This window comes from Ornithorhynchus anatinus, chromosome 1 (assembly GCF_004115215.2).
Source record: "Ornithorhynchus anatinus isolate Pmale09 chromosome 1, mOrnAna1.pri.v4, whole genome shotgun sequence".
NCBI lineage: Eukaryota > Metazoa > Chordata > Mammalia > Monotremata > Ornithorhynchidae > Ornithorhynchus > Ornithorhynchus anatinus.
The window spans coordinates 38154519-38180874 of record NC_041728.1 but is presented as its reverse complement, the minus strand read 5'-3'; the positions used below and the strand labels follow the sequence as shown (position 1 = coordinate 38180874).

The following is a 26356-nucleotide window of genomic DNA, read 5'->3' as shown; positions in this document are numbered from 1 at the left end:
GGAGGAGGGAGGAGGAGGAGGAGGAGGAGGAGGAGGAGAGGAGGAGGAGGAGAGAGGAGGAGGAGGAGGAGAGGAGGAGGAGAGGAGGAGGAGGAGGAGGAGAGAGAGGAGGGGAGGAGGAGGAGGAGGAGGAGGAGGAGGAGGAGGAGGAGGAGGAGGAGGAGAGGAGGAGGGGGAGGAGGAGGAGGGAGGGGAGGAGGAGAGGAGGAGGAGGAGGAGGAGGAGGAGGAGGAGGAGGAGGAGGAGGAGGAGAGGAGGAGGAGGAGGAGGAGGAGGAGGAGGAGGAGGAGGAGGAGGAGGAGGAGGAGGAGGAGGAGGAGGAGGAGGAGGGGAGGAGGAGGAGGAGGGGAGGAGGAGGAGGAGGAGGAGAGGAGGAGGAGGGAGGAGGAGGCTTCTTCTTTATGATCGCCCCGAACGGCAGATTCCCCTATCGGCCCACAAGAAGCAGTTCACCACCCACACAGTGCAGACTTGAAGTGAATGAGTGAAGGAAGCCAGCCTGCCCGTTCCAGACACGGCATGGAACGGTGTGTGTCTGCGAATGACAGACTTTCGGACGATTGCTAAATGATTTCCAGGCATGACATGTGAAGACACATAGTTTCCTCACTCGCCGTGCGGTGGTGATTTTGTGGCTACTGTTTCACTGTGGAAGTGCCAGGTATTTCGTGGGGGCAGAATTTCCCTGAAAGAAGAACTATAGTGGATATAAAATCCAAGGAACCTCAATTAAAAAAAAAAACGACCCGTCTCTCGTCACACAGAATTTCTCGATCCCAACCCCCGGAGATGCGCCGAGCACGGGGGTCGGAACGAGCCGATCGGGCGAGGCGCGGAGCGCCTCCGCGCCTCGGTTTCCTCCGCCGTCAGACGGGGATTCGGCACGCTTTCCCCTTCCTGCTCCGTAATGACGACGGTTATCCGTGAGGCGCTCGCTCCGCGCCGTCCCGAGCGCCGAGCGCCGCTCGAGGGGCCCGGCGCTCAGTCTGGGAGCCGCGTGGGGGCGGGGGACCGTCGCCCACCTGACCGACCCGTGTCGACCCCAACGCTTGGAACGGTTTTGGACGCGTCATAAACCCTCAACCCAGGCCGTGAAAAGAGAAGGAGTCGTTCATTCGACGGATGGTATTTATTGAGCGTTAAGCGCTGGGGAGAGCGCACTGTGGACCGGACGCGTTCCCGCCCACAGGGAGCCCGTTGGTTCATTCATTCAACGGTATTTGCCGAGCGCTCGCGACGTGCAGAGCGCCGTACCGAGCGCTCGGGACGGACGAGCCGGCGACGGATAGAGACGGTCCCCGCCGTCCGACGGGCTCACGGTCCGATCGGGGGGAGACGGACGGACGAGAACGACGGCGACAGAGTCGAGGGCAAGGACGTCTCGTGAAAACGTCTAAAGGGGGAGACGGACATTGATATCAATACACAGACAAATGAATAGATGTATTATCGATGATATATATATATACACACGTGCCGTGGGGACGGGAGAGAGGAAGAACGAAAGGAGTAGATGAGAGCGGCGCGGAAGGGAGTGGGAGGAGAGGAGGGCTCGGTCAGGGAGGGCTTCTTGGAGGAGAGGGGCCTCGGCTAAGGTTTCGAGGTGGGGCGGCCCAGGGGGGTCCCTCGTCGGACCCCCCCGCCCCCCCCGGCCCACGGGGGCCACGCCCGCCCGGAGCAGGGGAAGGGGCGACCCGTGTGGTTCCGGAGGGATGGGGTTGGGAGGGCGGTGTCGGTCGGTGGCGTTTACCGCCGCGGCGGAGGCCACGTCGGAAGGGGGTCGAGGGCGGGACCGGAGGATCCGGGGGACGCGGAGGGGGTGGGGGCGGTGGAGCGGAGGCAGGTCCGCCCCGGGGGTCCGCAGAGGAATGCCAGGAGGGAGGTGGGGGATAAGGAAGGGTCTTTTTGAAATTGAGGATGGGGGGAGGATGCACGGGCAGGCTTGAAAGCAGTGGGGAAGGAACCGCGGGAAGGTGAGCGCTCGGAGACGGGGGTGGGATGAAGGGAAGGGCGGCCGCTCCGATACGGTGACGGGGTACGGGATCGGAGGCCCGCAGGGAGGGGGTAGGATCCGTGAAGCGGCGGGAGCTCTTCCCGGGAGACGCTCTCGGTTTCGACTCGCGCGACGTAGGGGCCGGACATCCGCCGGCTCGTCGGGGCGTACGCGCCGGGCGCTCGCCCGGCGGGCGGGTCCGGCCGGGCTCTCTGGCGCTCTCGAGACCCGGAGACCCGGGCGGCCTCTCAGCCCGTGCCCGGACGGTGATGACGACGATCCCTGTGACGTCGGTTAAGTGCCTGCTCCGTGACGGGCACCGGACCGAGCGCGGCGGCGGATACGGGCGGATCGGGTTGGACCCGGTCCCTGTCCCACACGGGGCTCCGGGTCTCAACTCCCATTTTACAGACGAGGTCGCTGAGGCCCAGAGAAGTGGGGTGACCCGCCCGAGGTCACCCAGCAGGGGAGTCACCGTCGTCGGTGGAGGGCGGGGGGAACGAGGGCTCCGGGTCCCTGCGGAGGGGCGCGGGGGCGGGGGGGGCGTCCCGCCGGGCGTCGACGTCTGTCCTCCGGTCGCCCCCTCAGGATCCCGAGCCGGATCGGTCGCCCCATCACCTCCCGGCGGCTCCCGGGCTCGCCCCACGCCACCCGGCGTCGCCCGTCCGCCGGCCGGCCGATCTCCGACGCCCTCCCGGGGGCCCCCGACGTGGAAGGGGGCGACCCGGCCGCCCGGCGAGGGGCCGCCCCGCGGCGCTCCTTCTCCCCCTGGGGTGAGCTCTCTCACGGTCACCTCTCCTCTCTGGCGCGGCCTCCCGGGGCTGCCGGGCGGGGGTCGGGGCTGGGAGGGCCATTCCCCGCTCCTGGTCCTTCCTCACCCGCTCCCCTTCCCCACGGGGTTCCCGCCCCCCCCCCCCCCGTGTCTCAGCACAAGGAAGCGGCGGCCCAGGCGGAGGGGGGAGGCGGACTCCGAGGGGAGGAGGGCGGGGAGGGCGGTTCCGGATGGGCGGTTCCGGAACCCCCGCTTCTTCCCCTCAGAGGCCAACGTAACCGAAAAGATCAGGAAGATCCAGATCGTCTTCACCCCCACCGTCTGCAAGCAGACGTGCGGCGACGGACGCTGCACTGACGACTGCGAACGGGGGGACGCCACCACCCTCTACAGCCGAGGGGGGAAAGGATCCGACCCCGGAACCGGCTTCCGCCTCCGTGAGTGACCCCGGGCCCCTCTCCCGGTCCTAGGGCAGCCCTCGGCCCCACCCCGGGCGGCGGCGCCGGCGAATCCGTCCGTCCGCTCGTGGTCGGCGAGCGCCGACCGCGCGCGGGCCGCGGTCCCGAGCACTCGGGAGAGGACGGCGGATCGGTAAACGGACACCCCCCCCCCCCCCCCCGTCCGCAACGAGCTCACCGTCTAACTCGGCCCTCCGGGGAGAGTCGGTCCGTCCATCGTACTTATTGAGCGCTCTCTGTGGGCGGAGGACCGGCCGAGCTGTCGAGAGAGTACAACACGACAATCGAGTGACCTGTTCCCTGCCCGCGACGAGTTTACAGTCCGGAGGCGCCGCCCGGCTAGGGATTTCCTTGTTCTCCCTTGGAATCTTCCTCTCTAGCCGTGATCCACGGCTCACGCCTCTCATTCGACTCCCGTGTTGGGGCGGTCGCCGAATCCTGCCTGGCCGACCTCGGCGACGGGGCCGAAACGCGCCCTCTCTTCTCCATCCGAACGGCCGCTACGCCGGTCCGAGCGCTCCCGTCCCGTCTTGACCGCCCCTCCCTTCCTCCCTGTCTCTCCCCGCTCCGGGCCGCTGCCCGGATCGCTTTTTCCAAAAAAATATTCGGTCCACTTCTTCCTCCGGCTCGGGAACCTCCGGGGGTCGCCCGCCCACCTCCGCGTCAGACGGAAACCCCTCGGAGAAGCGGCGCGGCGCGGCGGAAAGGGCCCGGGCTCTTATCTGTTCACGTTAATGCCCGGACCTCCCTCTAGACTGAGTTTCTTCGGGGGGCGGGTATTGTGCCTGTCGACTCTATTGTATTATTTTCTCCCAAGTGCTCACATTAGGGAGGTTTCCGTTTATGGAGACCACGCCCAGGAAGCTCTGCTCGCCAGAGTATCTCTAATCTTAGATTTCATTAGCGATTCTACAGTTCTACCGGGGGTCTGCGAACCGGTTCGTGACTGCCGGAGCGGGCTTGGTGAATTCCGCCGTGGTTGCGTTGCGCGGCGGATGGAGCGGAGGCCCGGGAGTCGGGAGGACCCGGGTTCTAATTCCGGCTCCGACGTCCGTCTGCCGTGGGACCTCCGGCAAAAGCTGGGCCGCTCCGCTGTCTCGGTTTCATCCCCCTTATGGATACAGTCGCCGAGGGCCCCCCCCCCCCGCCTCCCTCCCTCCCCTCTCGGTTTTTCTGTATCTTTGCAGAGTCTTTTACAATTACAATTTTAATTATATTTAATCACGACTCCAGGCCGCAAGCTCGTTACGGGCAGGGACCGTGTCCGGTTAATTCCGTGGGGCTGTCCTCGCTCTGCGCACGGTGAGAGCTCGGATAAATGCCGTCGACGGATGGACCGATCTCGGCTTGGGCAGCGGGGACCGGGTCTTCTTTTTATTCCTTTTGGGTCCGCCTAGTCGTCGTCCCATCCTTTCGGAGCGCTCCTGTCCTCTGCCCTTGGATGAGCTTTTGACTGTGTTTCGGGAAGCCCGGTCCCCTCGCGTGACTCCTTTCCTTTCGCCGGTCGGCCGTGAGGCTTTCCGTACGACGGCCCGGTTTATTTGTTCTGAGGAGCGTGTTTTCTCCGGGATTCGAATATAGAGTTATTAAAGAGCCTCCAGACTTCCAGCAGGCTGTTTTGGGGCTTTTCTTCTTGGTAACGCCCTTTGGCTTCTTCCTAACTAAGGCGAGCGTCTTGTTGAACGTTTAATATCCGGGCGTTGGGGTTTTTTGGCCTTGGCTCCCCAGCAGGAATGTGAAAATGGAACTGCATTGGCGAATGCGCTCACGGATCTGTTCCGCCCCTCATCCGGCTCGCGACTCAGAATTGAATCCAGTCCGGCCTGTCGGCCCTCCCTGTGGATCCTAGGAGCCTCGTCCCGTCCGGAAGCCTTTCCTTCATTGCTCTTGTCCCGACGGGTCGTTTGGCCAATCTCCTTGAGGGCGTTGGAGCATCCTACCGTTTCCGAGGGTTCTCGCTTGCCCGATCCCGTCCGACACGCCCTGCTCCCTTTCCTCCACTCTCTCCCTCGTCTCCGTTTTGAGTCGCCCGCGTTACCCGGGCTGAAAACCGGCAGGTCGGTGGAGAGAGCGGACCTCCCCGGGTGTCAGAGGGTCCTCGGGCCAGTCACGGAACCTTTCTGGGACTCGGCCTCCTCCGTAAAATCGGCGTATTATCGGATCGCCGTTTTACGGACGAGGAACCCGAGGGACGGAGAGGTGAAGCGACCTGCCCGAGGTCACACGGCAGGCAGGCGGCGGGGGGCGGGATCGGAGCCCAGGTCCTGGGACTCGCCTCCCGCCAGGCCATCCTCGCTTCTCCTATCCATCCAGAGTGCCGGCCTGTCACCCGGCTGGTACGGTCCTCCGAGCGATCCCGTGAACCAGGACGCCGGAGGTAGAATCGTCTCCGTTTTAAGTCCGGTGCTCTGCGCGCACGAAGCGCTCGACAGATACGACCGAATGAACGGATGAGGGAGCTGAGGCCCGGGGCGGTTGCTCGGGGTCACGGAGCAGGGCGGTGGCTGGGCCGAGACTAGAGGCCGGCTCCTCCGACTCCCTCACCGGGGCCCTCGTCGGGAGACCGCACCTCCCCGGGCGCCGGTCCTCCCGAGGTCCTCCCTAGCTACGGAACCTTTCCATCCCCCCGCTTGCGGGGTCTGGTCCCGGCTCTGTTACTCACCTGTAGGGCGGGGCTAGGGCTAGCTGGGGAGCCCCAAGCGGGGGACAGTCCGGATCCAACCTGGTGACCTCGGATCCACTCCGGCGCCTAATAACCGCCACGGTTATCATCCGCGCGCTTAACGTCAGGGAAGAGACCTTCAATCCTTGGAGGGCTTTTGGGGCCACCTTCCCCTTTCTTCTGTAAGGGGGGGGGGGGTCCGTTAGGCGCCCGCTCCGCGGCCAGGCCCACGGTAACCGCCGGCGGTCGGGGGCCGTTGCAGTCTTTTGCCAGATCCCCTGTCTGAACGGGGGCCGCTGCGTCGGGAGGGACGAGTGTCGCTGCCCCTCCAACGCCACCGGGAAGTTCTGCCACCTGCCGACCCCCGGGCCGGGCGCGAGGAGGCCCGGGACGACGCCCCGACGCCCGGCCGTTTCCGGAAGCTCCGCGAAGCAGTCCACCTACACGCTGCCCCTCTCTAACCGGCTGGGTGAGCCCCCGCCTCGGGAGTCTGAGCCGTGTTGGGTTGGGGGGGGGGGGAGCCCCCGTTCTCGGGCCCGTGGGACCGCCGCGCCCCCCCCCCCCCCCCCGCCCCCGGGTCCCCTCCACGCCGGGTGGTGCTGCCAGGAACCGGTCTGGGGCTGAGAGGAAGGCGGAGGCCTTCCGGAGAACCAACCGATGGGCTATTCCCGGGCCGGTCCGGGCTCCCTCCTCCGCCTCCCCCTGACTTATTGGGGTGACGCGGCCCCCTACCCCCTCCACCAGTCCGACCTGCCGCCCCTTCCTCCGGTTCCCACTCCCGAGTACGTCTTTGGCGCCCGGCCCAGTCTCCCCCCGGACTGCCCGAACCCTCCCCTCCTTCGAAGCTTCTTGGAGGCCCGTCTCCTCCGAGAGGCCTTCCCTGACCGCCTTCTCCCACTCCCTTCTGCGTCGCCCCGACTCGCTCCCTCATTCCTCCCCTCCCGGGCCCCGCAGCCCTTTCCGACCGTAGCTGTCGTTTAAATATGTCCACTGAGGCCTGTCTGCCCCTCTAGACCGTAAGCTCACGGCGGGCCGGAAATGAGTCTGTTACATCGTCCACTCACCCCCTCCCGAGCGCTCGGTAACCGTGCTCTGCACGGAATAGGCGCTCCGATAGGTTCGACCGACCGACCGGGGCCGGCCGGAACCCGGCTCGGCTCCGTGGAGAGACGAAGCGGAACCGGCCCGAGCTGACGGGGTCGGTTCCCCGGCTCTCGGCGCCTGGAGGCGGCAGCGGCCGCCCCCCTGGGGTCGGAGAGCCGGCGGACCCCGGAACACGGGCCCCTCGGTCTCGGTGGACGGATTCCGGCCGTGTCCCCCCCCCCCGCGCAGTAGAGCTTCGGGAGGCTGGGGCTCGCACCCTCCCTCTCTGCCCGCCGTCCCGCCCCCAGCCGGGCCCGTCCCCCCGCCTTCCCTCTGACCCCGGCCCTCCTTCCAGCCTCGCGGACCCCGTCCCTGGTCAGGGTGCACGTCCGGCACCCGCCCGGGGCCACGGTGCAGGTCCACCGGGTGGCCCGGGTGCGCGGGGAGGCCGAACCCCCCGAAGAGAACAGCGTGGAGGCCAGGCCGCGGCCCTGGCGCCCCGCCGGGGCCCGCGGCCCCTCGGACGGCAACGGCGTCGGCGCCCAGGCCCGGGAGCCGCCGCCCTCGGGTCGTCCTCTGCTGGGGCACTGCTACGTCAACGAGGTCGACGGACAGGTGAGACGGGGGGCTCCGGCCCCTCGGGAGGTGGGGCGGGGGCGGACCGGCGGGGCCGGGAGAATCCCTCGGTGGGTCTACCGAGCGCTAGGCGTGCGCAGAGCGCCGTTCGGAGGAGTTGGGCCGGACGGCAGACCAGAGTGGGTGGACACGGCCCCCCGCCTGCCCACAGCGAGCTTACAGTCCGCAGGGGAGACCTCCTCTCTCGCCGGTCGGAGGAGCGGGTGGCGAGCTGGGGTTTCCTCGATACCAAATCCCAAGTACCGAATCCCTCAGTAGCACATCCCGGTAGCGCTCACTAGCTCGGAAGGTTTGGGCGGCTTCCGATCGACCCGCCTCGCCGGCCAAGTGCACGCTGGCAAGGGCAACGTCCCGAGTGTCGCCGAACACGGCTTTGACAACGGGACCTGTCCACCCGCCCGACGTGCCCACGTTAACAGTAGGGAAGCGGCCGGGCGTGGCGGCGGAGCCCGGGGCGGGGGCCGCGGGATCTGATCTCGGCTCCGCCGGCTGTCCCCGCTGCGTGGCCTCGGGCGAGTCGCCGCGGCTTCTCCGGGCCTCGGCGGCCTCGTCCGGAAAACGGGGGTGAAGACGGTGAGCCCCACGTGGGACGGGGACCGCGTCCGACCCGATTTCCTCTCCGTCCCAGCGTCCTGGCCCGTAGCGGACGCCTAGCGGGTACCGCGGTATTATCGTTATTATTATTATTAATGGTTATCATCGTCTCCCTTTCAGTGCTCCGGACTCCTTGCCCGAGCCGACTAGCCAAGAGGACTGCTGTGGTGGCCTGGGAGGCTTTCTGGGGAGTCGGCGGTTGTTCTCCGTGCCACCCGGGGCCAGGTAGGGCGTTACCCCGAACAACGGCAGGGACGGCAGAGGCTCTGAGCGCGGATGCTGCCTCTAGGGCGTTACGGGTACCCTGGCCTGACAACGACAATAATAATAACAATAACAACCGTGGTAGCCGTTAAGCGCTTCCTGTGTGCCGGGCACACAGGCGAGCAGCAGCGTGGTCTAGCGGCTGGAGTCCGGGCCCGGGAGCCCTAAGGACCTGGGTTCCCAATCCCGGCTCTGCCGCCCGTCCGCTGGGTGACCTCGGGCAGACGCCTCTCTGGGCCCCGGTTCCCTCTTCCGGAAGATGGGGATCGAGACCGCGAGCCCCACGTGGGACGGGACCGAGTTCCAAACCGGTCAGCGTGTACCCACCCCAGCGCCGAGTCCCGTGCCCGGCATGTAGTAAGCACTTTCACGAATACCGTAAAAAAGTAGCACGGCCCCTCCCTACCCGCCGGTTAACCGAGTCCCGGTGGCCCCCGCGGGGTCCCGACTCACCCCTGGCCGTGGGACGGGTCCGTCCGTTCTCAAGGAGCTCACGCAGAGCCCGACGGGTCTCCGCACCCTCCCTGGGGCCCAGAGAGAGAGAGAGAGGAGAGAAGAGAGGAGAGAGAGAGCCGTGTAGGCGAGGAGGGAGGCAGCTTTTGAAATGTAATAATGTACGAACCCGGGTCTCTCAAGTCGCTGCTGGCGAGAAGGGGCAGAGAAGCGGGGGAGATTCGAGGGAGACCCCGCTTGAAGATTTTCGATCTCATCCACGAAGAACGTGGCCGGCGGTTAGGGGCGAGAGACGGGAGGGGACGGAGGGACGGGGGGTTCTGAGGAGGGAGTTAAAACGTCTGAAAGAGCTGTGGCGGGCAGGGCTCCCCCGGGTTCCCGCACAGTTCGGGCTGTTGGCCACCGGCACCCCGTCCTGAGGTATGTAGAGCATTCCGGCCCCCGGAGCAAGAAACGGCAAAAGACGGGCGCGACGGAAACATCCTCTCGGCCCCTTGGGCTTTCACCCGGCGTCGCGGTTCAGAAAGACGTGTCAGAAGCGTTCCCCCGACTCCCGTCCGAGCCTTCGACGGGCGGTACGTTTTTCAAGCCTCCGTCCAAGAGACGGAGAGGGGGAGAGACGCCTGGATCAACCGGAAAGCTGGCCGATGCCCTCATCCGCGTCCACCCACGGGGGCCGCGTCGCCTCGGCAAGCCGGGGCGGGCGGGCTGCCGGCGGCTCGGACCGCCTCCCGACGCGGCCAGATTCCCCAACTGCTCCCCGGGGCCCCGAGCGCCGTGGCCCTCAGTCCCCGCTCGTTTCCGAGGAAAGCTCCCGGGCGCACCCTCCCCGCCGGATCTGCCAGAAGGAAACCGAAAATAGCCGCGGGAGCGCTGGCTCTGGAGGCGGCTCCGTCGCCGGCCGGTCCCCCGGGTTTTCCGCTCGCCAACGGCCGGAGGCGGTCCTCCGCCGGCCCATCTCGCCTCCTAGGCTCTGAGCACTGAAAACTAAGCGCCGGGGTAGATGCGAGGTTCCGAGCCTCGGGTTCCCAGTGCGGGTTTGGAACCCAAACCCTAGAAGAGAGCAGCGTGGCCCAGTGGCTAGAGCACGGGCCTGGGAGTGGGAAGAATCTGGGTTCTGATCGCTCGTCTGCCGTGTGACCTCGGGCGAGCCACCTCACTTCTCCGGGCCTCCGTTGCCTCGTCCGTAAAATGGGGGTGAAGACCGTGGGCCCCACGTGGGACGGGGCCGTGTCGGGCCGACCGGCCCGACTCCACCCGGCGCTCAGAACAGCGTCTGGAACACAGCGCTTAAACGCCACAAAAATACCACAGTAATAAGGTGACGCGGTGAGACTCACTGCCTAAGAGGGAGAACAGGGATCGGCTCCCCATCCTATGACCCAGGCAATGCAGATCCGGAGAAGCGAAGCCCGAGATCACACCGCACACGGGTGGCGGAGCCGGGATTAGAACCCGGGACCTCTGACTCCCAGGCCCGGGCTCTTTCCACTAGGCCACGGCCGCTTCTCTCTCGTAGAGTTTGGGTTCATTCGTTCATCCGATTCAGTCGTATTTACTGAGGGTCTACCGTGTGCGGAACACTGTGCCGAGTGCTCGGAAGAGTCCAGTACGACAACAGACAGACACATTCCCCACCCACGATGAGCTTACAGTTTAGAGGGGGAGACAGGCATCGACGCAAATGAAAAAATTACCGATACGCGCGTGGGTGCCGTGGGGCCGGAAGGGGGGATGAATAAAGGGAGCGAGCGAGGCGGAAGGCAGTGGGAGAAGAGGAAAGCCTCCTCGGAGGAGTTGGGCCCTCGGTAAGGCTTCGAAGGGGCGGGGAGAAGAGGCCGGGGCGTGGTCCCGTCCCTGCGTCCGTCGGCCGGCCGCATCGTTTGGGTGCTCAAGCCGTGTTCTTTGCCCCTCAGCTCACCAAGTGATCGAAAATACGCGCACCCAGTGTCCCACGGGGTACATGAAGTTGAACGAGTCTCACTGTAAAGGTAAGGAGTCCCCGTCGGAGGGGCAAGCCCTCCCGGACCCCCCCCCCCCCCCGCCCCCAGCTCCCGCGGCACGGCTCCCAGGTCAGAGGCGACTGCGGAGGGCAGCGGAAAGTGAGGAGGAGAGTCCTCTTGGTCTCCCTCTCCTCCCTCTCTGGTTCATCCAGCTTTCCGCGCCCTAGGCCCCAGAGGCCTCGATCTACCCCCGGAGGAGCGGGCCCCTCCGCCCTTCGAGCCCCCCCTTGGCCCACCCGGCCTCCCTCCCTCTGGGAACCCGGGAAAGCCAACGTCCCGGGCAGCCGGGCTCCTGACGCCAGTCCGGCGAGTGCCTCCCGAAGCCGGTGAGGCCCGACGGGGTTGGTCCCTCCCTTCGGGAGTCCAGCTCCCGAGCCCCGGCCCCCCTACCCAACCTCCTGCCCCTGGGCCTCCTCTCCTTCCTCCCTAGGCAGGGCCCAGACCCGCCCCGGATCCCCGGAGGACGAGGTTCCGTTTCCCGTCGGCCCGGGGTGGTCAGGGGAGTGAGGGGAAGGGGCCGACTCCCGTCCTCCGGCCAAAGGCTATCTTCCCGTGCCGGAGGAGGCGACCCACCCGGCGGCACGACCGGGAGTCGTCGAAGCGAGCCGCCCTCGGGGATTGAGACCGGAAGGTCCGCGTGGGACGGGAACCCTGCCCGACCTGCGACTCGTATCGACTCCAGGGCTCGGTCCGGGGCCGGGCACATAAGAAGCACTTAACAGACACCCCGATCGTCATTTCTATCGTTCTTAAAAGAGCCCGCCGGCCACAGCTACCGGCGGCTCTTGGGGCCCGGGTCGGTGTCCGCCTCCCCCGGGGAGAGTCCCCGTCCCGCCACCCCGCCGGCCGGTCGGCCCCGGCTCAGCCCTCGTCCCGGCCGGGGCCCCCTCGGGATTCCCGCCAGGCGACCGGCTCCCCCCCCCCCCGCTTCCCCCCGAGCCCCAGGCGGGACTGGCTTTCGGCCCTTCGTCCTCGCAGTCGGCACACCCGGTGCTCCCAAACACGTAGTTGGCCGGGACTCCTTGGGCAGCCTCCGGCGGCGGGAGGCTGGGATTAGAGTTTGCTGGTTCCCATTAACAGCTCGTTATCTGCTTAAGCCGTTAGTGGCCTCTCCCTGGGACCGGGGCCCGCAGCTCCCGCCTTCCCGGAGAAGGGACGTCATTTCCCCCTTCCCCGTGAGCTCCTCCCCAGACTCTCCCCCGTGGGCGCTCACCCCCTCACCCCCACTCTTCGCCCATCTGGTAACGTTCACGCCCCGGCCCGGCCCGGCCCGGGGCCTCCCTCCGGGTCTCGGCTTTCCACCCCAGACATCCGCAACGCCCCCGAGCCCCTCGTGGGACAGCCGGATCATCTTGTATCTGCCCCAGCTCTTAGTACAGTGCCCGGCACGGAGTCAGCGCCTAACAGATACCGTCTGGGGGGGGGGGGGGGGGGGAAGGCCGCGGAGCCCTGAGGGTCAGTGGGAGCCCTCCGGGACGGAGAGGCGTGGGGACGTGGGAAATGGACCATGACCGGGTTGGGAAAGGAGACCTAGGAGAAAGGTCGAGGATCGGGGAACGTTCATCCCGCCGAAGGAGAGGCTGAGGGTGGGGAAGGCGTGAGTGGCGCACTGCCCGCGGAAGGCACCCTTCCCCGACCCCTTCCGACCCTGGGGGCTCCGTCTTTGTCCCGCCCTCCTCCCTTCCCCTCTGCCTCCTCTTTTCCCTCCCTCCTCCCGCCTCCCCCGCCCCCCCCCGGGCCTTTCGGGCCCCAGTCCCAATCCGTCAACCGGTAGTACGTATTAAGCGCGCCTAACTGCGCGCACAACACTGTTCCGAGCCCTCGGGAGACCGCGAAAGAGTTGGCAGGCACGATCCTGCCGCCGAGGAGCTTTCACTCTCACGGGGAGACACAGAAATCAATCAGAGGAAAGGAGAAGCGACGGCGTGCCTCCATTCGATCGTATTTCCCGAGCGCTTGCCGTGGGCGGAGCGCTGCGCTAAGCGCTTGGGAAAGTACAGTGAAGCAGCGTGGCGCAGTGGAAAGAGCACGGGCTTCGGAGTCAGGGCTCATGGGTTCGAACCCCAGCTCTGCCCCTCGTCAGCTCTGTGACCGTGGGCGAGTCACTTAACCTCCCCGCGCCTCGGTTCCCTCCTCTGTAAAATGGGGATGAAGACCGGGAGCCCCACGCGGGACGACCCGATTCCCCTGTGTCTACCCCGGCGCTCAGAACGGTGCCCGGCGCACGGTAAGCGCTTAACGCATACCGACATTATTATTACAGTGCAACAACAGACAGACCCGTTCCCCGCCCGCAGCGGGCTCACGGTCTGGGGGAAGGGGGGAGGCGGACATCAACGCGGATAAATAAAACGGCAGATGTGTACGGGAGCGGTGCGGGGCTGGGAGGAGGAGGAAGAGGAAAGGGAGCGAGTCGGGGCGACGGGGAAGGGAGCGGGAGATCAGGAAGGGCGGGGCTTTTAGTCTGGGAAGGCCTCTCGGAGGAGGCGGGCCTTCCGTAAGGCTCTGAGGCGGGGGAGATTTACTGAGCGCTCACAGTGGGCAGGGCACTGTATCAGGGGCTTGGGAAAGTCCAACGCGGCGAGAAGCGGCGTGGCTCAGTGGAAAGAGCCCGGGCTTGGGAGTCAGGGGTCGTGGGTTCGAATCCCCGCTCTGCCACTCGGCAGCTGTGTGACTTTAGGCAGGTCACTCGACTTCTCTGCGCCTCGGTTATCTCGTCCGTAAAGATGGGGACGAAGACTGTGAGCCCCGTGGGGGGCAACCCGATGGCCCCGTGTCCCCCCCGGCGCTTAGAACGGTGCTCTGCACGTAGTGAGCGCTTAACAAACACCAACATCGTTATTATCATTATTGGAGTTGGGAGATGAGATCCCTGCCCTCAAGGAGCTTCACCGAAGGAGAGGAGACAGTAAAATAAATGACGGGAAAGGAGAATCCACGGCACTTTTTTTTCCCCCGGCGGTACTCGTGAGGCGCACGCTGAACGGCCGGCTCCGTGCCCGGCGTTGGGAGAGATATCAGATAATCGGTCGGACGCAGTCTGTCCCACACGGGGTCCGCGGCTAAATCGGTTGGTTTACTGAGCACCGATTCACTGAGAACCTAGGGCGCGCCAAGCACCCGGGGGAGTGGAGTACGACGGAGACAGAGTGCCTCCCCTCGGGGAGCCTCGCGCGGGGAAGGCACGCTCCGTCAATTCTCCGTAGAAGCGGCGTGGCCCGGCGGCAGGAGCCCGGGCTTGGGAGTCGTATCTTTCCCCGGTGCTTAGAAGGATGCTCGGCGCACCGTGAGCGCTCCCCGAACGCCTTCGTTCTCATTATCGTCCTCCCCTCCCGTGATGTATGTCGAGAAGCAGCGTGGCCCAGTGGGTAGAGCACGGACCCGGGAGTCGGGAGGGCCCGGGTTCCGCCCCCGGCTCCGCCGCCGGTCTGCCGTTGTGACCCGGGGCGAGTCGCTTCACCTCCCCGGGCCTCGGGTCCCTCATCTGGGAAACGGGGACGAGGACCGTGAGCCCCGCGGGGGGGGGGGCCGGGGCCGAGCCCGACCCGATGGGCCCGGCCCGCAGGGAGCGCTTGACGGATCCCCCGAGCGTCGGAATGGTCGTCACATCCCCACGGACGCTCCCGACGCCGTCCGTTCAGCTCGGGGCTCTCTCTCCGCCTCCCTCCCGTCAGATATCAAGAGTGTCACCTGGAGGGCTTCTGCAAGGAGGCTAAGTGCGTGAACACCTGGGGCAGCTACCTGTGGCACCTGCAAGTCGGGCGGCATGCTGGACCCCTCCGCAGCCGCTGCGTCTGTAAGTGCCGGAGGGCCCTCCCCGTCCCCGCTCCGCCGCTCGTGCCGACCGGCGCGCGCTCCGTGAACGCGATCCGTCGACGGAGTACCGGGGAGGAGCACGAACCGGGGAGGCGGCGGGAACCCGGGCTCCGGTCCGCGACGTCTCCCACTCGCCCGGCCCCCCCCCCCCCCCCGAGCCCCGGCTGCAGAGCGGGAGCGGAGACCCGCCCCCCGCGGTGTGGCGAAGGGGTAGCGGATGCGAAACCGGGAAAGGTTCAACAAGTTCGAGGCCTCATCGGTGCCGTCGGTGGCGGTGACGTTTGCCGCCAAACCCCCCCCCCTCAGCCCGCCTTCGCCGGGGACCAGGGGTCGGCGGATCCGTTATCCCGGAGACGGAAGCAGCGCGGCTCGGTGGGGAAGCTCCGGGCTCGGGAGTCAGGGGTCCCGGGTTCTAACCCCGGCTCTGCCACCTGTCAGCTGGGTTGACTGTGGCGAGTCCCTTCACTTCTCCGGGCCTCAGTTCCCTCGCCTGTAAACATGGGGATGAAGAGCCGGGGGCCCCACGAGGGACGACCACGCTCGCCTTGCATCCCTCCCAGCGCTGAGAAGGGTGTTTTGCGCATAGTAAGCTGCTCAGTGCCAGTGCTCTGCCACCTAGTAAGCGCTCCATAAATTACTATCGAGTGAATGAATGAAGGAAGAAAGCACTTAATACCCTCCGGTGGCTATCATCATTCATCTCCGGGCCTCTCGGCTCAGCTGTAGGATCGACCTTCTCGGGCCGTTGAGCGTGTCCCTGCGTCTGAGCCCGTCCCCTTGGCCACTACTCTGCCCCGCGTAGGACCCGGCGCGCGTCCGTCGGTTCGGGGTGGCCTCCTCCCCGCCCCTCGCCGGCGCGATCCCGGGCCGCGCGCGGTGTGTCCGCTGCCGGCGCCCCGCGTGCGCCCAGGCTCGGGGTAAAGCACGGGTTCGGCGGGGGGGTGGACCGAGGGGGGGGAGGCGCCTCTCCTTCCACGCCCGCGGCCCAACGGGTCACGGCCGGGGTCGGCGAGAGAGGCGGCGAAGGCCGGGACGCTCCCGGAGCCTCAGTCGCCCCGTCTCCGAAACGGGGACCGAGGGCGTATCTAGCCCCGGAAAGCCTTCCTCCTCGGGATCCGGGACGCTTGCCCGGCGCCCGGTCCCGGCTCCCCTCCCCGCCCGCGAGGGGTCTCGGCCGCGGAGGCGACGGGCGAGAGGACCCGGGCGGACCCCCCCGCCCCGAGGGGAAGGAGGCTCGCCGAAGGGTTAGGCGGCGGGGCGGGTGGTTGTCCCCGGCCCAAGGCCCCTCCTCCGTCGCAGCGGACGAAGGCGGTGTCCACGGAGCGGACTGGTGCTTCCGGCCACCGAGGAGGGGGGGCTGCGCCCTGCCGCTCGCCCACAGGATCACCAAGCAGATCTGCTGCTGCAGCCGCGTGGGCAAGGGCGGGGGGCGGGCTGCCACAGGTGCCCCCCGCCCGACTCAGGTAACCACCCCCGCCCCCCGCCCCCCGCCCCGGCCGGCCGGCCAGCCGCAGAGGGCCCGGGAGTCGGAAGGCCCCGGGTTCTCCTCCCGGCTCCGCCGCTCGTCGGGCCGGGTGACCCGGGGCCGGTCACCTCCCTGCCCTGGGCCTCGACCCCCTCATCTGTCAAGCGGAGAGACCGTGAGCCCCACGAGGGACGGGGACCGCCCCCCACCTCATCGGTCCGTACCTTACCCCAGCGCTCGGCACACGCTACGCGCTTGGCGGACCCCGTCACGGTGATTACCGTGCACCCCGGTGCTTGGCAGAGAGCCCGGCACGTTAGCAAGCCGCTTAACAGATACCGGCACGATGACGGTCGTCCACCCCGCTGCTCAGTGCAGAGCCCGGCACGTAGTAAGCGCTTAACGGGTGCCACGGAGAAGCCCCCTTTTTACCCCACGGCATTCCCGCGCTCCCCAGAGGGTGGACGTCCTGGCCTCTGGCGCATCCCGGGGGTCTCGGGGCTCTCGGCGCCCCCGCGGAGGAGCCCGGCGGGGGCTTCTTCTCCCCGGCCCCCCCCAACGCCCCCTTCCTACGTGGCGGATCCCGGGCCGTCGCCTCCGAAGGCCGCCGGCTGCCCCACGTCCCCCCGATTCCGACCTCCTCTCCCTCCGCTTCCTCCGTGGGGCGTTTCTGTCCTCCCGCTCTAGTGGAGACCGGCTTCCCCCCGCCGCCCTCAGGGACCGCCTCCGGTCCGGCGAACCCCCGAGGCCCAAGCCCTGCCCCGCTCTCGCCCCACCGCGGGCCCCCGGGCGCCTCGGCTCGACCTCGCCCCTGTCTCCAGCGGACTTCAGGGAGATCTGCCCGGCCGGCCCCGGCTACACCTACTCCGGCACGGACATTCGGCTGGCCCTGAGGAGAACCGGAGAGGAGGAGCAGAAGGAGGAGGAGGAGGAGAAGAAGAAGGAGGAGGAGGAGGGCGAGAGTCTTCTGCCGCCGGAGACCACGGCCTCCGTCGAGGACACGCAAGGTTGGTGTCCCGTCCGCTCTCGACCCGCGTCCTCCCCCGCGAGCACCCCGCCGGCGGGGGACGCGTCCGACCGACGGTCGTAAGATCCGCCCCGGTGCTCAAGCGCGGCACGTGAGCCTCAGCGAGCGCCGAACCGGGCGGGCCGGTGGGCAGCTTCCCGAGGCGGGGCGCCCGAGTCCCGTCCGTCCACCCGCCGCCGAGCCCCGGGAGCCGGGACGTGTGCGCGAGGCCGGCCCGTGGACCCCGGCCCGGTCGCCCGCCCCGGGGCGCCGCCGAGCCCGGATCGGCAATGGGCACGCGGCGGTGGCCGGGGCGAGGAGGCGAAGCGGCCCCCCCCCCCCCCCCATCCAAACCGGAGGGCGGGCACTGGGCAGACCGACCTCAAGGCGTGGCGGGGGTGGGGCCCGGGTTCCGATCCCGGCTCCGCCGCCGCTCATCTGCCTCGCTTCTCGGCGCCTCGGTCACCCCGTCTGTAAAACGGCGCGTGAGGACCGTGCGCCCCGCGGGGACGGGGCCGGGGTCTCTCCGATCGGCTCGTTTCCAGCCCAGCGCCGGCGGGCGTAGGGCTCAGCGAATACGACCATCGCCGGGGTTGTCGTCGTTATCGTCGGTCAGCCTGCAGCAGCACCGGGCAGGCCTCCTCTGCCCCAAACCCACTCTCCTCTTTCCCCTCCGCAGGCGAGCCGGGAAGCCGTCGAGGTGAGCGTCTCCCCTACCGGGTGCGGCCCGGCTCTCTTAAAGACGCGGGCCCCGCCGTCTCTCTGTGGAGGTCCGGCAGAGGACCGGGAGTTGCCCCGTCACCGAAGCGGGGCCCTCGGGCTCCGGACCCCGGGGCTCGATCGGTCACTGGCGACAACCGTCACGGCGGTTATCCGTTCGGGTCCCGCGACTGGCCGCCGAGCACCGTTCTGACAACCCGGGGTAGATCCGAGGGCGTCGGGTCGTCCCACGCGGGCTCGAGCGGGCTTGCCCGAGGTCACAACGTGGGGGGGGGGGGGGCGTCCGGTAACGTCGACTCTGGGGGGGGGGCTCTCGGAAGAGAGGTGGCAGGGTGAGGGGGGCCAGGGGGCTTCCCTTCTGAGGAGATAGACCAAGTCTTCGGGGGCGGTGGAGGGGAGGGAGGGGAGAGACGAAGCTCCTTGTGGGCAGGGATGGTGTCTGTGTCTGTTGCCCTCTCCCAGCGCTCAATAAATACGATGGGATGAATGAAAGGGAGGGAGGAGGGAAAGGTCGCCATCCCCACCCTCCCGGCCACCTCTCCCGGCCCCGGCCAGACTCCTCCCTGATCTCTCTGTGTCCCCAGGACTCCGGCCAGACGACCGCGCCCACCGACGGAGCCCCCAGGTGAGTCCCCGCCCGCCGTCCGTCTCCAGCTCCCCGCCTTGGGCAGAGCCCCCCGCCCCCGGCCCCGGAGGGGGGTCCGCCCTCCCTCCCCGCCCTTCGGGGCCGGGGTGGAGGGCGTGAGCCCGAGCCCGGATGGCAGCGCCGCTCCTTCCCGCCCCGCCACCGCAGAAGCCTGGGCACCCACGCGGAGCGCCGCCCAGGTGACCCTGGAATCCAGGGAGGAGGAGAAGGAAAGGAGGTGGTGGGGAGGTGGAGGAGGAGACCATCTCCGTGCCGAACGAGGTAGCGACGCCCGCCCCAGGTAGGCGCCCCCCCCCCCACCCCCCACCCCGCCGCCCTAGCCCCGTCCCCGGCGCCCGGAGGAGCCCGGGGTCGAGACGTCCGCCACCTCCCGGGTGCGCGCGAGCGCTCCGTAAATACCGTCCGGCTCCGAGCCGACCCGCCCGGGCCCCCGGCAGACTGGAGGCAGCGAGGCCCAGCGGAAGCGCGCGGTGTCGGAGCCGGGAAACCCGGCCCTGGAACTCACTCGTCCCCTCGTATTTATCGAGCGCTCACGGCGCGGCGGGCACCGGGCCGACTCACCGCCCGCCCGACGGGTCGCTCGGGCCTCTCTGGGCCTCGGTTTCCTCCTCGGTAAAACGGGGACGGGACGCCTACTCTTCCCGTCCCTCGCGTCGCCGCGGGTCAGGGACCGCCTCCGATCCGCCCGTCTCTCATCCAGCCCGGCGTCGGGCCGGCGCTCCGCCACGTGGACCGGCGCCCTCGTCGGTGACGGCGTGGGTGGCGTACTTTCCCGGGTGCTCGGCCCAGCGCTCCGCCCCCAGTAAGCGCTCGACAGAGATGAGGGAATACGACCGAGGGTAATGATAGAATCCCGATCATCCGTGGATCCGTTCGGAGACTCCGAGGGAGGAACCGCGGCGTTTTTGGGGTGCCTGTGCGTTTGTGGGCGGGGCTCTGCGTCGGGGAAAGATTCTTCCTTTGGATTCTCAGGAAGGGGGTGATCCCGGGAGCTTTCTATCCACGGCACTCGTTAAGCACTTTCCAACTTTCCACGTGCCAGGAACCGTACTCGGGCACCGGGGTAGATACGAGCTGGTCGAGTTGGACGCGGTCCACGTCCCACCCGGGGCTCGCGGTCTCAGTAATAACAACAATAATAATAATGGCATCCGTCAGGCGCTCACTACGTGCCAGGCACCGTTCTAAGCGCGGGGGTGGAGACAGATAAATACGGTTGGGACGCAATCCCTGTCCGACGTGGGGCTCACGGTCTTAATCCCCATTTCCCCGTTGCAGGCCAGAGAAGTAAAGTGACTTGCCCGGCGGACAGGAGGCGGGCCGGGATCAGAACCCAGATCCCCGACTCCCAGGGCCACGTCGCTTCCCCCGCGAGCTTTCGGAGATATACGTGGGGGGGGGGGTCCCAGGACAGGGAGGCGGGCCAGCCCCGGCCCCCCTCGGCCCCCCGCCGAATCCCCTGGGTAGATCCGGCGGAGCGGATGGGGCGGGCCCTCCCCCGGAGAGGAGCTGCTTGGAGCTCCTCTCCCCGCCCCTCCTCTGGGATTCTCCCATCCCCCTTCCCGATATCCTGGAGGGGCTCCCACCCCGCCACTCCCCAGCGGATCCACCTCGCCCTGGAATGCGCCTCTCTCCGAAGCACTCTGTCTTTTGAGCAGCTGTCTAACGGTGGTCTCCCGACACCCTCGGGGAGATTCGGCGTGCCGGGGCGGGGAGTGAGCGTGAGTGTCCGGGGTGCGTATCCCTGAGGAAGGGACGGATGTGGCTCCTCCCCGCCCCGTCCCCCTGCCTCCCCTCGCCGTTTCCTCTCTCTGGCGGCGGCAGGCCGGGCCTCGCCCCCATCCCCGGTGCTCCTCGATGGGCTGTCGGGGAGGGCCCAGCCCGGACCAGGGGACCGGAGGGAGGGAGAGGGCCTCGGTCGAGAACGGGGAAAAAGAGGGTCACGTCAGGAGGCCCGCGCTCAGGAGCCCCCGCCGCGTCGTCCACCCGGGCCCGGTCACCCGGCTGGGCGGAGGAGGTGCTGCCGGGGGCGGGGCGGGGGGGGGGGGGCTAAAGAAAGGACAGGGTGAGGCTCCGGCCTTCGTGAGCCAGGAGGAGTTGGGACTCCTTGGCCGTGGGAGCCGCTTCGGGACGCGGAGGGTGGAACCCGGGCAGGAAGCGGGGTCCGGAGGCTGGGGCGGGGGCCGGGAAAGCAGGCTCCTTGGCCTCGGCTCTAGCCCTCTCCCCCTCCCCCGTGAGGACCCCCTCCCCTAAGGGCTCCCTCCCCCGGGGGGGTCCAGAGGCCCCGCTGCACCCCGACGACCCAGGAGCCCCGGCGGGCGGCCGCTTCCGGGCCGACGAGGATCTGACCCCCCGGGCTGGAAGGTCCAGATGGGACCCCGGCCCCCCGACGGCCCCTCTGCTTCGGTTTCACGGCGACCGTCTGTGCCCGGGGGGGGAGCGGTCGGGCGCTCGTATCCCGGCACGTGGGGCACGGTTCGGGGACGCGCCTCCGGGATGGAGGCCGGCGGGAGGCGGGTGGGTTTTAGGGGCCTCCAAGTCCCACCCCGAGGCCGCCGCCGCCGCTCCCCCCTCCCTCCGGGCCTCTGCCCGCTCCCCGAAGGCTGGGGGCTGCCGGCCGCCCACGGGCCCCGTCCCCGTCTCCCGCAGAGCCGGACGGTGTCGCCGCCGCCGGGCCCCGACGTCTGCGGCCCCGGGACTCGCGTCAACCTGCGGACCGTCACAGCTGCGTGCGCGGCCCGGGCTACCGACCGCACGAGAGCCAGACGCGCTGCACGGGTCTCGGGGGCGGGGGGGGCCCCGAGGGTAGGGCGGGAGGCCCGGCCGTAGCCGCTCCCCAGGCGGCGTGCCTATGGATAGAGCCGGGCCCGGGCGTCTCCGCGCTCGGGGCGGAGTTAGGCACTCGATAGACGTGAGGGAATACGATCGAACGGCTGAAGGGGTCGGCCGGGGGGGGGGGGGGGGGAGCCTGCCGTCCTCTGGCCACCCCCACTCCGCCAGCCGTGTCTCGTTCTTAGCAGCAGCAGCAATAACCACTGTGGTATTTGTTTAGTACCTACCGCGCGCCAGGCACCGGTCTAAGCGCTGGGGCGTACGCAGGCAAACCGGGTCGACAACAGCCACGGCGGGTGTGGGCCCTGCCCACCCCTCGGCCCTTCCCCGGCGGCCCACCCACCCGAGAGCCCGTTTCCCCCCGCGGCGCTCGTCGGGGCCTTTCGGCACCGTGTCCGGGCGGGGGCGGGCGGAGGGATCCTTGCCCTCGGCTTCCCCGGCTCGGGGCGGGGAAGGGTCCCGGCCCCCGCCCCGGGTTAAAGCCGGGCCGCCGCCGCTCCCGCCTTCCAGACCGAGATGAGTGCGAGCAGCCGGGCGCGTGCCGGGGGGCCGCTGCATCAACACGGCCGGATCGTACCGCTGCGAGTGCGAGCGGGGCTACGGCGCCACTCCGAAGGGCGACTGTGAAGGTGAGGGGCCGGGGAGGGCCGCGTCACCCCAGCCCGCCCCCCCCCCCCCCCCCGGCGCCACGGAGCCGGACGCGGGTGGATTCGAGCGACCCTCCCAACCCTCCCTTCCTCGGCCCCCGCCGGCGACCGGTCGCGTCACCCCCGGCCTGTCCCCGGCTTCCGGACGCTTCCCCGAGCTGCCCGTGCTGCCCCGGCCCGACCCGGAGCGATACTGGTAAAAATGAGAACTGTGATGAGAACGGATGTGGCGCTCACTGGGTGCCAGGCGCCCGGCTGCGCGCCGAGCCGGATCCGAGGCGATCGGGTCGGACACGGTCCCCCGTCCCACGCGGGGCCTACCGTCTCGATCCCCGTTTTGCGGGATGAGGGGACCGAGGCTCGGAGGGGCGAATCGGCCGGGCCGGGGTCACGCGGCAGACGCGTGCGGAGCGGGATGAGAACCCGGGTCCTCCTGACTCCCGGGCCCGGGCTCTACCCGCTGGGCCGCGCCGCTTCCGCACGGCGCCATCGCCGCCCCGCCAGTTTCCGCCCCCCCCAGGGAGCTGCGTGCTGATCCATCGGTCCCCCTCCTCCTCCCACGCGGCCTCTTCGTACTCCTAGCCGTGGGACTCCCCCGTCTCCTCCGCCCGTCCCCCGTCTTTTCCGGGCCCCCGGGGCTTCCCGGTCTCCCTCCTCTTCCCGCCCCCCATCCTCTCTGCTCCCCCGTCTGCCTCACCGGCTCCCGGACCTGGCGCTGCCCGATGCCAGAAGCCGCGTGGCCTAGCGGCGAGAGCCCGGGCTTGGGAGTCAGAGGACGTGGGTTCTCATCCCAGCTCCGCCCCTTGTCTGCCGGGTGACCCTGGGCGAGTCACTTCACTGGGCCTCGGTGACCTCATCTGGAAAAAGGGGATGAAGACTGGGAGCCCCACGGGGGAACAACCTGACGACCTCGTATCCCTCCGGCCCTCGAACAGCGTTTGGCATACATCAAGTGCCTGCCAGATACCTTATCATCACTGCCCTGTCTCCTTCCAGGCCCGCGGCTCCCATCTCCTCAACCGCGAGTCCCGCTTTCTCCTCTCGGCCCCAGGATTCCCCCCGTCTTCCCGTAGCTCCGGTCGGGGGGCTCGAGACCCCCCTTCTCCTCTTCCCATCCCCCGTCTTCTCCCGACCCCAAGGGTCGCCGTCTCCTCCGGACCCCTGAGCCGCCTGACCTCTTCCGCCGGCTCCCGGCCCCAGAGCTACCCAATCTCCCCCCGCTCCTCCCAGCTCCGGGGATTCCCCCGTCTCCTCTGCCCGGTCCCGATCCCGAACCTCCCCCGTCTCCCCTACCTCCCGCGGCCCCGCGAGGCTTCCCCTCGTCTTCCTCTCCTCCCGGCTTCGAGGCTCCCCCGCGACGGCCCCGGCCCACTCCTAGCCCCAGACTTCCCGCTTCCCCTCCGGCCGCTTCTAGCCCGGGGGTCCCTCCTCCTCCCTGCCCGCTTCCGGGCCTGGTGCTACCCGGCTCCCCGGCCCCTTCGGCCCCGGGGCTCCCGTTCCCTAATAGTAACCATCACTGTGGTATCCGTCAGGCGTCCGCTACAGGGCAGACACCCTTCTGAGCGCTGGGTCGGATCCAAGATAATCGGGTTGGACGCAGTCCCCGTCCCACCGGAGCTCACAGAGACTCCTGCTAATAATAATTGTAGCGGTAGGCGTCACCCCCTCTCCCCCAGCCCCGAGACTCCCTGCCTCCTCTCGGCCGTGAGGCCCCCCGTCTCCCGTGGCTCCGAGGAGACCCCCGCATCTCCTCAACCTACCCCTAGCCTTGAGACTCCTCTGCCGCTCGCCTCTGCTCCTCCCAACCTTGGGGCTCCCCATCTCCTTCCTTCCTCCCTCCCGCTCCCGAAGCTCCCCCTTTCCTCTGCCCGCGCCCATCTGGGGGCCCTCCCGCCTCCCCCCGCCCGTCCTAGCCCCGACGTCCTCCTCCCCGCAGCTCCCCGGCCCTCAACCTCCCGCGTCTCCTCTGCCCGCTCCAGGTTCTGGGGATCCCCCAATTCCTCTCCACCCCGAGGCTCCCCGATCTCCTCACCCGCTCCCAGCCCCGGGGCGCCCCCGGTTTCCCCACGTGGTCCCCAAGGCTCCCTCATCTCCCCCGCTCCTTCCGGCCCAAGGCCTCCCGTCTCCGCCCAGCCCCGAGGCTCCCCCGTCTTCCCGAGTCCCCCCCCCCCCGTTGCCCCTGCCCGCTCCCGGAGGCCCCCGGGCCACCCCCCGTCCCTCCGGTGCCGAGGCTTCCCCGTCTCCCCTCACCCCCGAGGCTGCCCCGTCTCCTCTTCCCACTCACTTCCAGTACAGAGTCCCCGCCCCCCCCCCCCCCGCCAGCTCTGAGGCTCCCCCGTCGTCCCGCACCGCCCCCGGCCCCCGTCGCCGAGACTCACCCGTCCGCTCCGCCGTCGCCCCGGGGCGGGGGCCGCCGTCCAATGGCCGGGGACGGCGTTTGCCGTTTCGCAGATGTCGACGAATGTCGCGGCCGCACCTGTCCCACCGGGAGATGCGTCAATTCCCCCGGCTCCTTCCGCTGCCTCGGCTGTGCTAAGGGCTACCGGCCCGTGAGCGGAGGATGCGTCGGTGAGGCGGAGCGGGCGGGCCCGGGGCCGGCTTTCCCGTCACCCGCGGGGGAGGATGCCCGGGCGGGAGAGGCCAAGCCCGGCCCCGGTGGCGGCCGGGTGGGCGGCGCCCGCGCGTGCGCGCTCGGTGACGGTGATCGTGGCGCTCGTTGAGCGCCTGGCCGGGTGCCCGAGGAGCGTCCTAAGCGCCGGGGCACATCCGAGGTAGCCGGGTTGGCCGCGGTCCCTGGCCCGCGCGGGGCCCGCACTCTCAATCCCCGTGTAACAGATGAGGTCCCCGAGGCCCGGAGAAGCGAAGGGACTCGCCCGAGGTCACCCGGCAGACAGCGGGGGCAGAGCCGGGATCAGAACCCCGTGACCTCTAGCCACCGAGCCGCGCCGCTTCGGCCGGACGGGGCGGGCGGGGTCCCGACCAAGTCGGCGAGGGGCCGGGAGTGAGCGGGGGCCCCGAGGCGGGAGCCGGGGCCCGGGGCAGCCGGTGGTCGGTGGCCCACGGAGCCGGATGCCCCGCGGAGCTTCCCTTCCCTTCCTCGACCCCGCCGCTAGGACCCACCGATGGCCAAACCTCCTGCCCTCGCCGGGGCGAGGGCGTCTCGGGGCGGAGGCCGGAGGACCGGGGCCGGGGCCGTTGCGGTGTCCTCCCGAGCCCCCGGGGCACGGTCCCTGTCAGACGCGCGGCGGGAGCGGGGGAGTCGGGCAGGGGGTGGCGACCCTCACCCCCGCCCCTCCCCAGACGAGAACGAGTGCCTGGCCAGGGAGGCGTGCCTCCACGGGAAGTGCCTCAATCTGGAAGGCTCCTTCAGGTGCACCTGTGACCCGGGCTACCGGGAGGCCAAGGACCAACAGAGTTGCCAAGGTACCGGCCCCCTCCCCATCCCCCGGCCCCGTCCTCCGCTCCCTCCCCTCCTGTCCGGGGCCTCCCCCGCCCGCGGCGAGCTCGCCCCCCGGACGCCTCCCCGCCCCGGGAGCGCCCTCGCCCACGCCCCGACGGCCGCCCCGCGTAGATGTCGACGAGTGCGCGACCCGGGACGCCTGCCCGTCCGGCCTGTGCATCAACTCGGAGGGCTCCTACTCCTGCCTGGCCTGCCCCGACGGGTTCGAGGTGCCCGAGGCCAGTTCGGTCTGCACAGGTACGGGCCCCCGGGGCCCCGTCCCGTGCCCCGGGGCCCAAGGGAGGAAGGGTCGGGGGGCAGCCGGAGCGCGAGAAGCCGGTGGGTCGGCGCAGAGGAGCGGGCGGCGGGAGGAGCGTGAGCCGGGGCAAGCGAGAGGAGGCGGAGGGCGAGGAGGTGGGTGCCCCTCCCCTCGGCGGGCGGACGGGGGCCGCGGCGGGGGTCTCTCCGGCCCACCGGCCGCACCCGTCCCGGACACCGCCGCGCGCGCCCCTCCTTCGTTCACCCGCCCGTATTTACCGAGCGCCGAGCGCCGTACTGAGCCCCGGGGCGATCGCGCTGTAGCGATGAAGGGACCCTCGCGTTCCCCGCCCCGGCGAGCTCACGGGCCACGGCGGGGGAGACGGAGATTAACCTAAATAGATAAATAAGTCGCAGGAGGGTGCGTACGTCTGGGGGCGGGGGGGGGGGGGGCGAATAAAGGGAGCGAGTCGGGGCGACGCAGAAGGGAGAAGAGGAAAGGGGGTGCTCAGGGAAGGCCTCTCGGAGGGCGGGGGGGGAGGAGGCGTGGCGGGACGGGGGCCGAGGGCCGGCCGCCGGGGCTTCCAGCTGGACCCCCCCGGGGGGTGG

At 69.2% G+C, this 26356-nt stretch overlaps 1 protein-coding gene across 1 annotated transcript in view; it reads left to right on the top strand.

Annotated features, from left to right (window-relative positions):
- Positions 1-26356, top strand: part of LTBP2 (latent transforming growth factor beta binding protein 2) — a 46929-nt gene that overhangs the window by 13221 nt on the left and 7352 nt on the right. The window contains 21 exon segments of the mRNA XM_039913552.1: positions 2058-2302; positions 2518-2766; positions 3032-3202; positions 6148-6354; positions 7324-7654; positions 8319-8376; positions 8378-8423; positions 10832-10906; positions 11349-11421; positions 14593-14714; positions 15917-16156; positions 16159-16197; positions 17021-17285; positions 17885-17905; positions 18510-18550; positions 21221-21376; positions 21914-21943; positions 21946-22032; positions 24502-24618; positions 25351-25473; positions 25622-25772. Of these exon segments, the coding sequence (XP_039769486.1) occupies positions 2058-2302; positions 2518-2766; positions 3032-3202; positions 6148-6354; positions 7324-7654; positions 8319-8376; positions 8378-8423; positions 10832-10906; positions 11349-11421; positions 14593-14714; positions 15917-16156; positions 16159-16197; positions 17021-17285; positions 17885-17905; positions 18510-18550; positions 21221-21376; positions 21914-21943; positions 21946-22032; positions 24502-24618; positions 25351-25473; positions 25622-25772 (2847 nt within the window).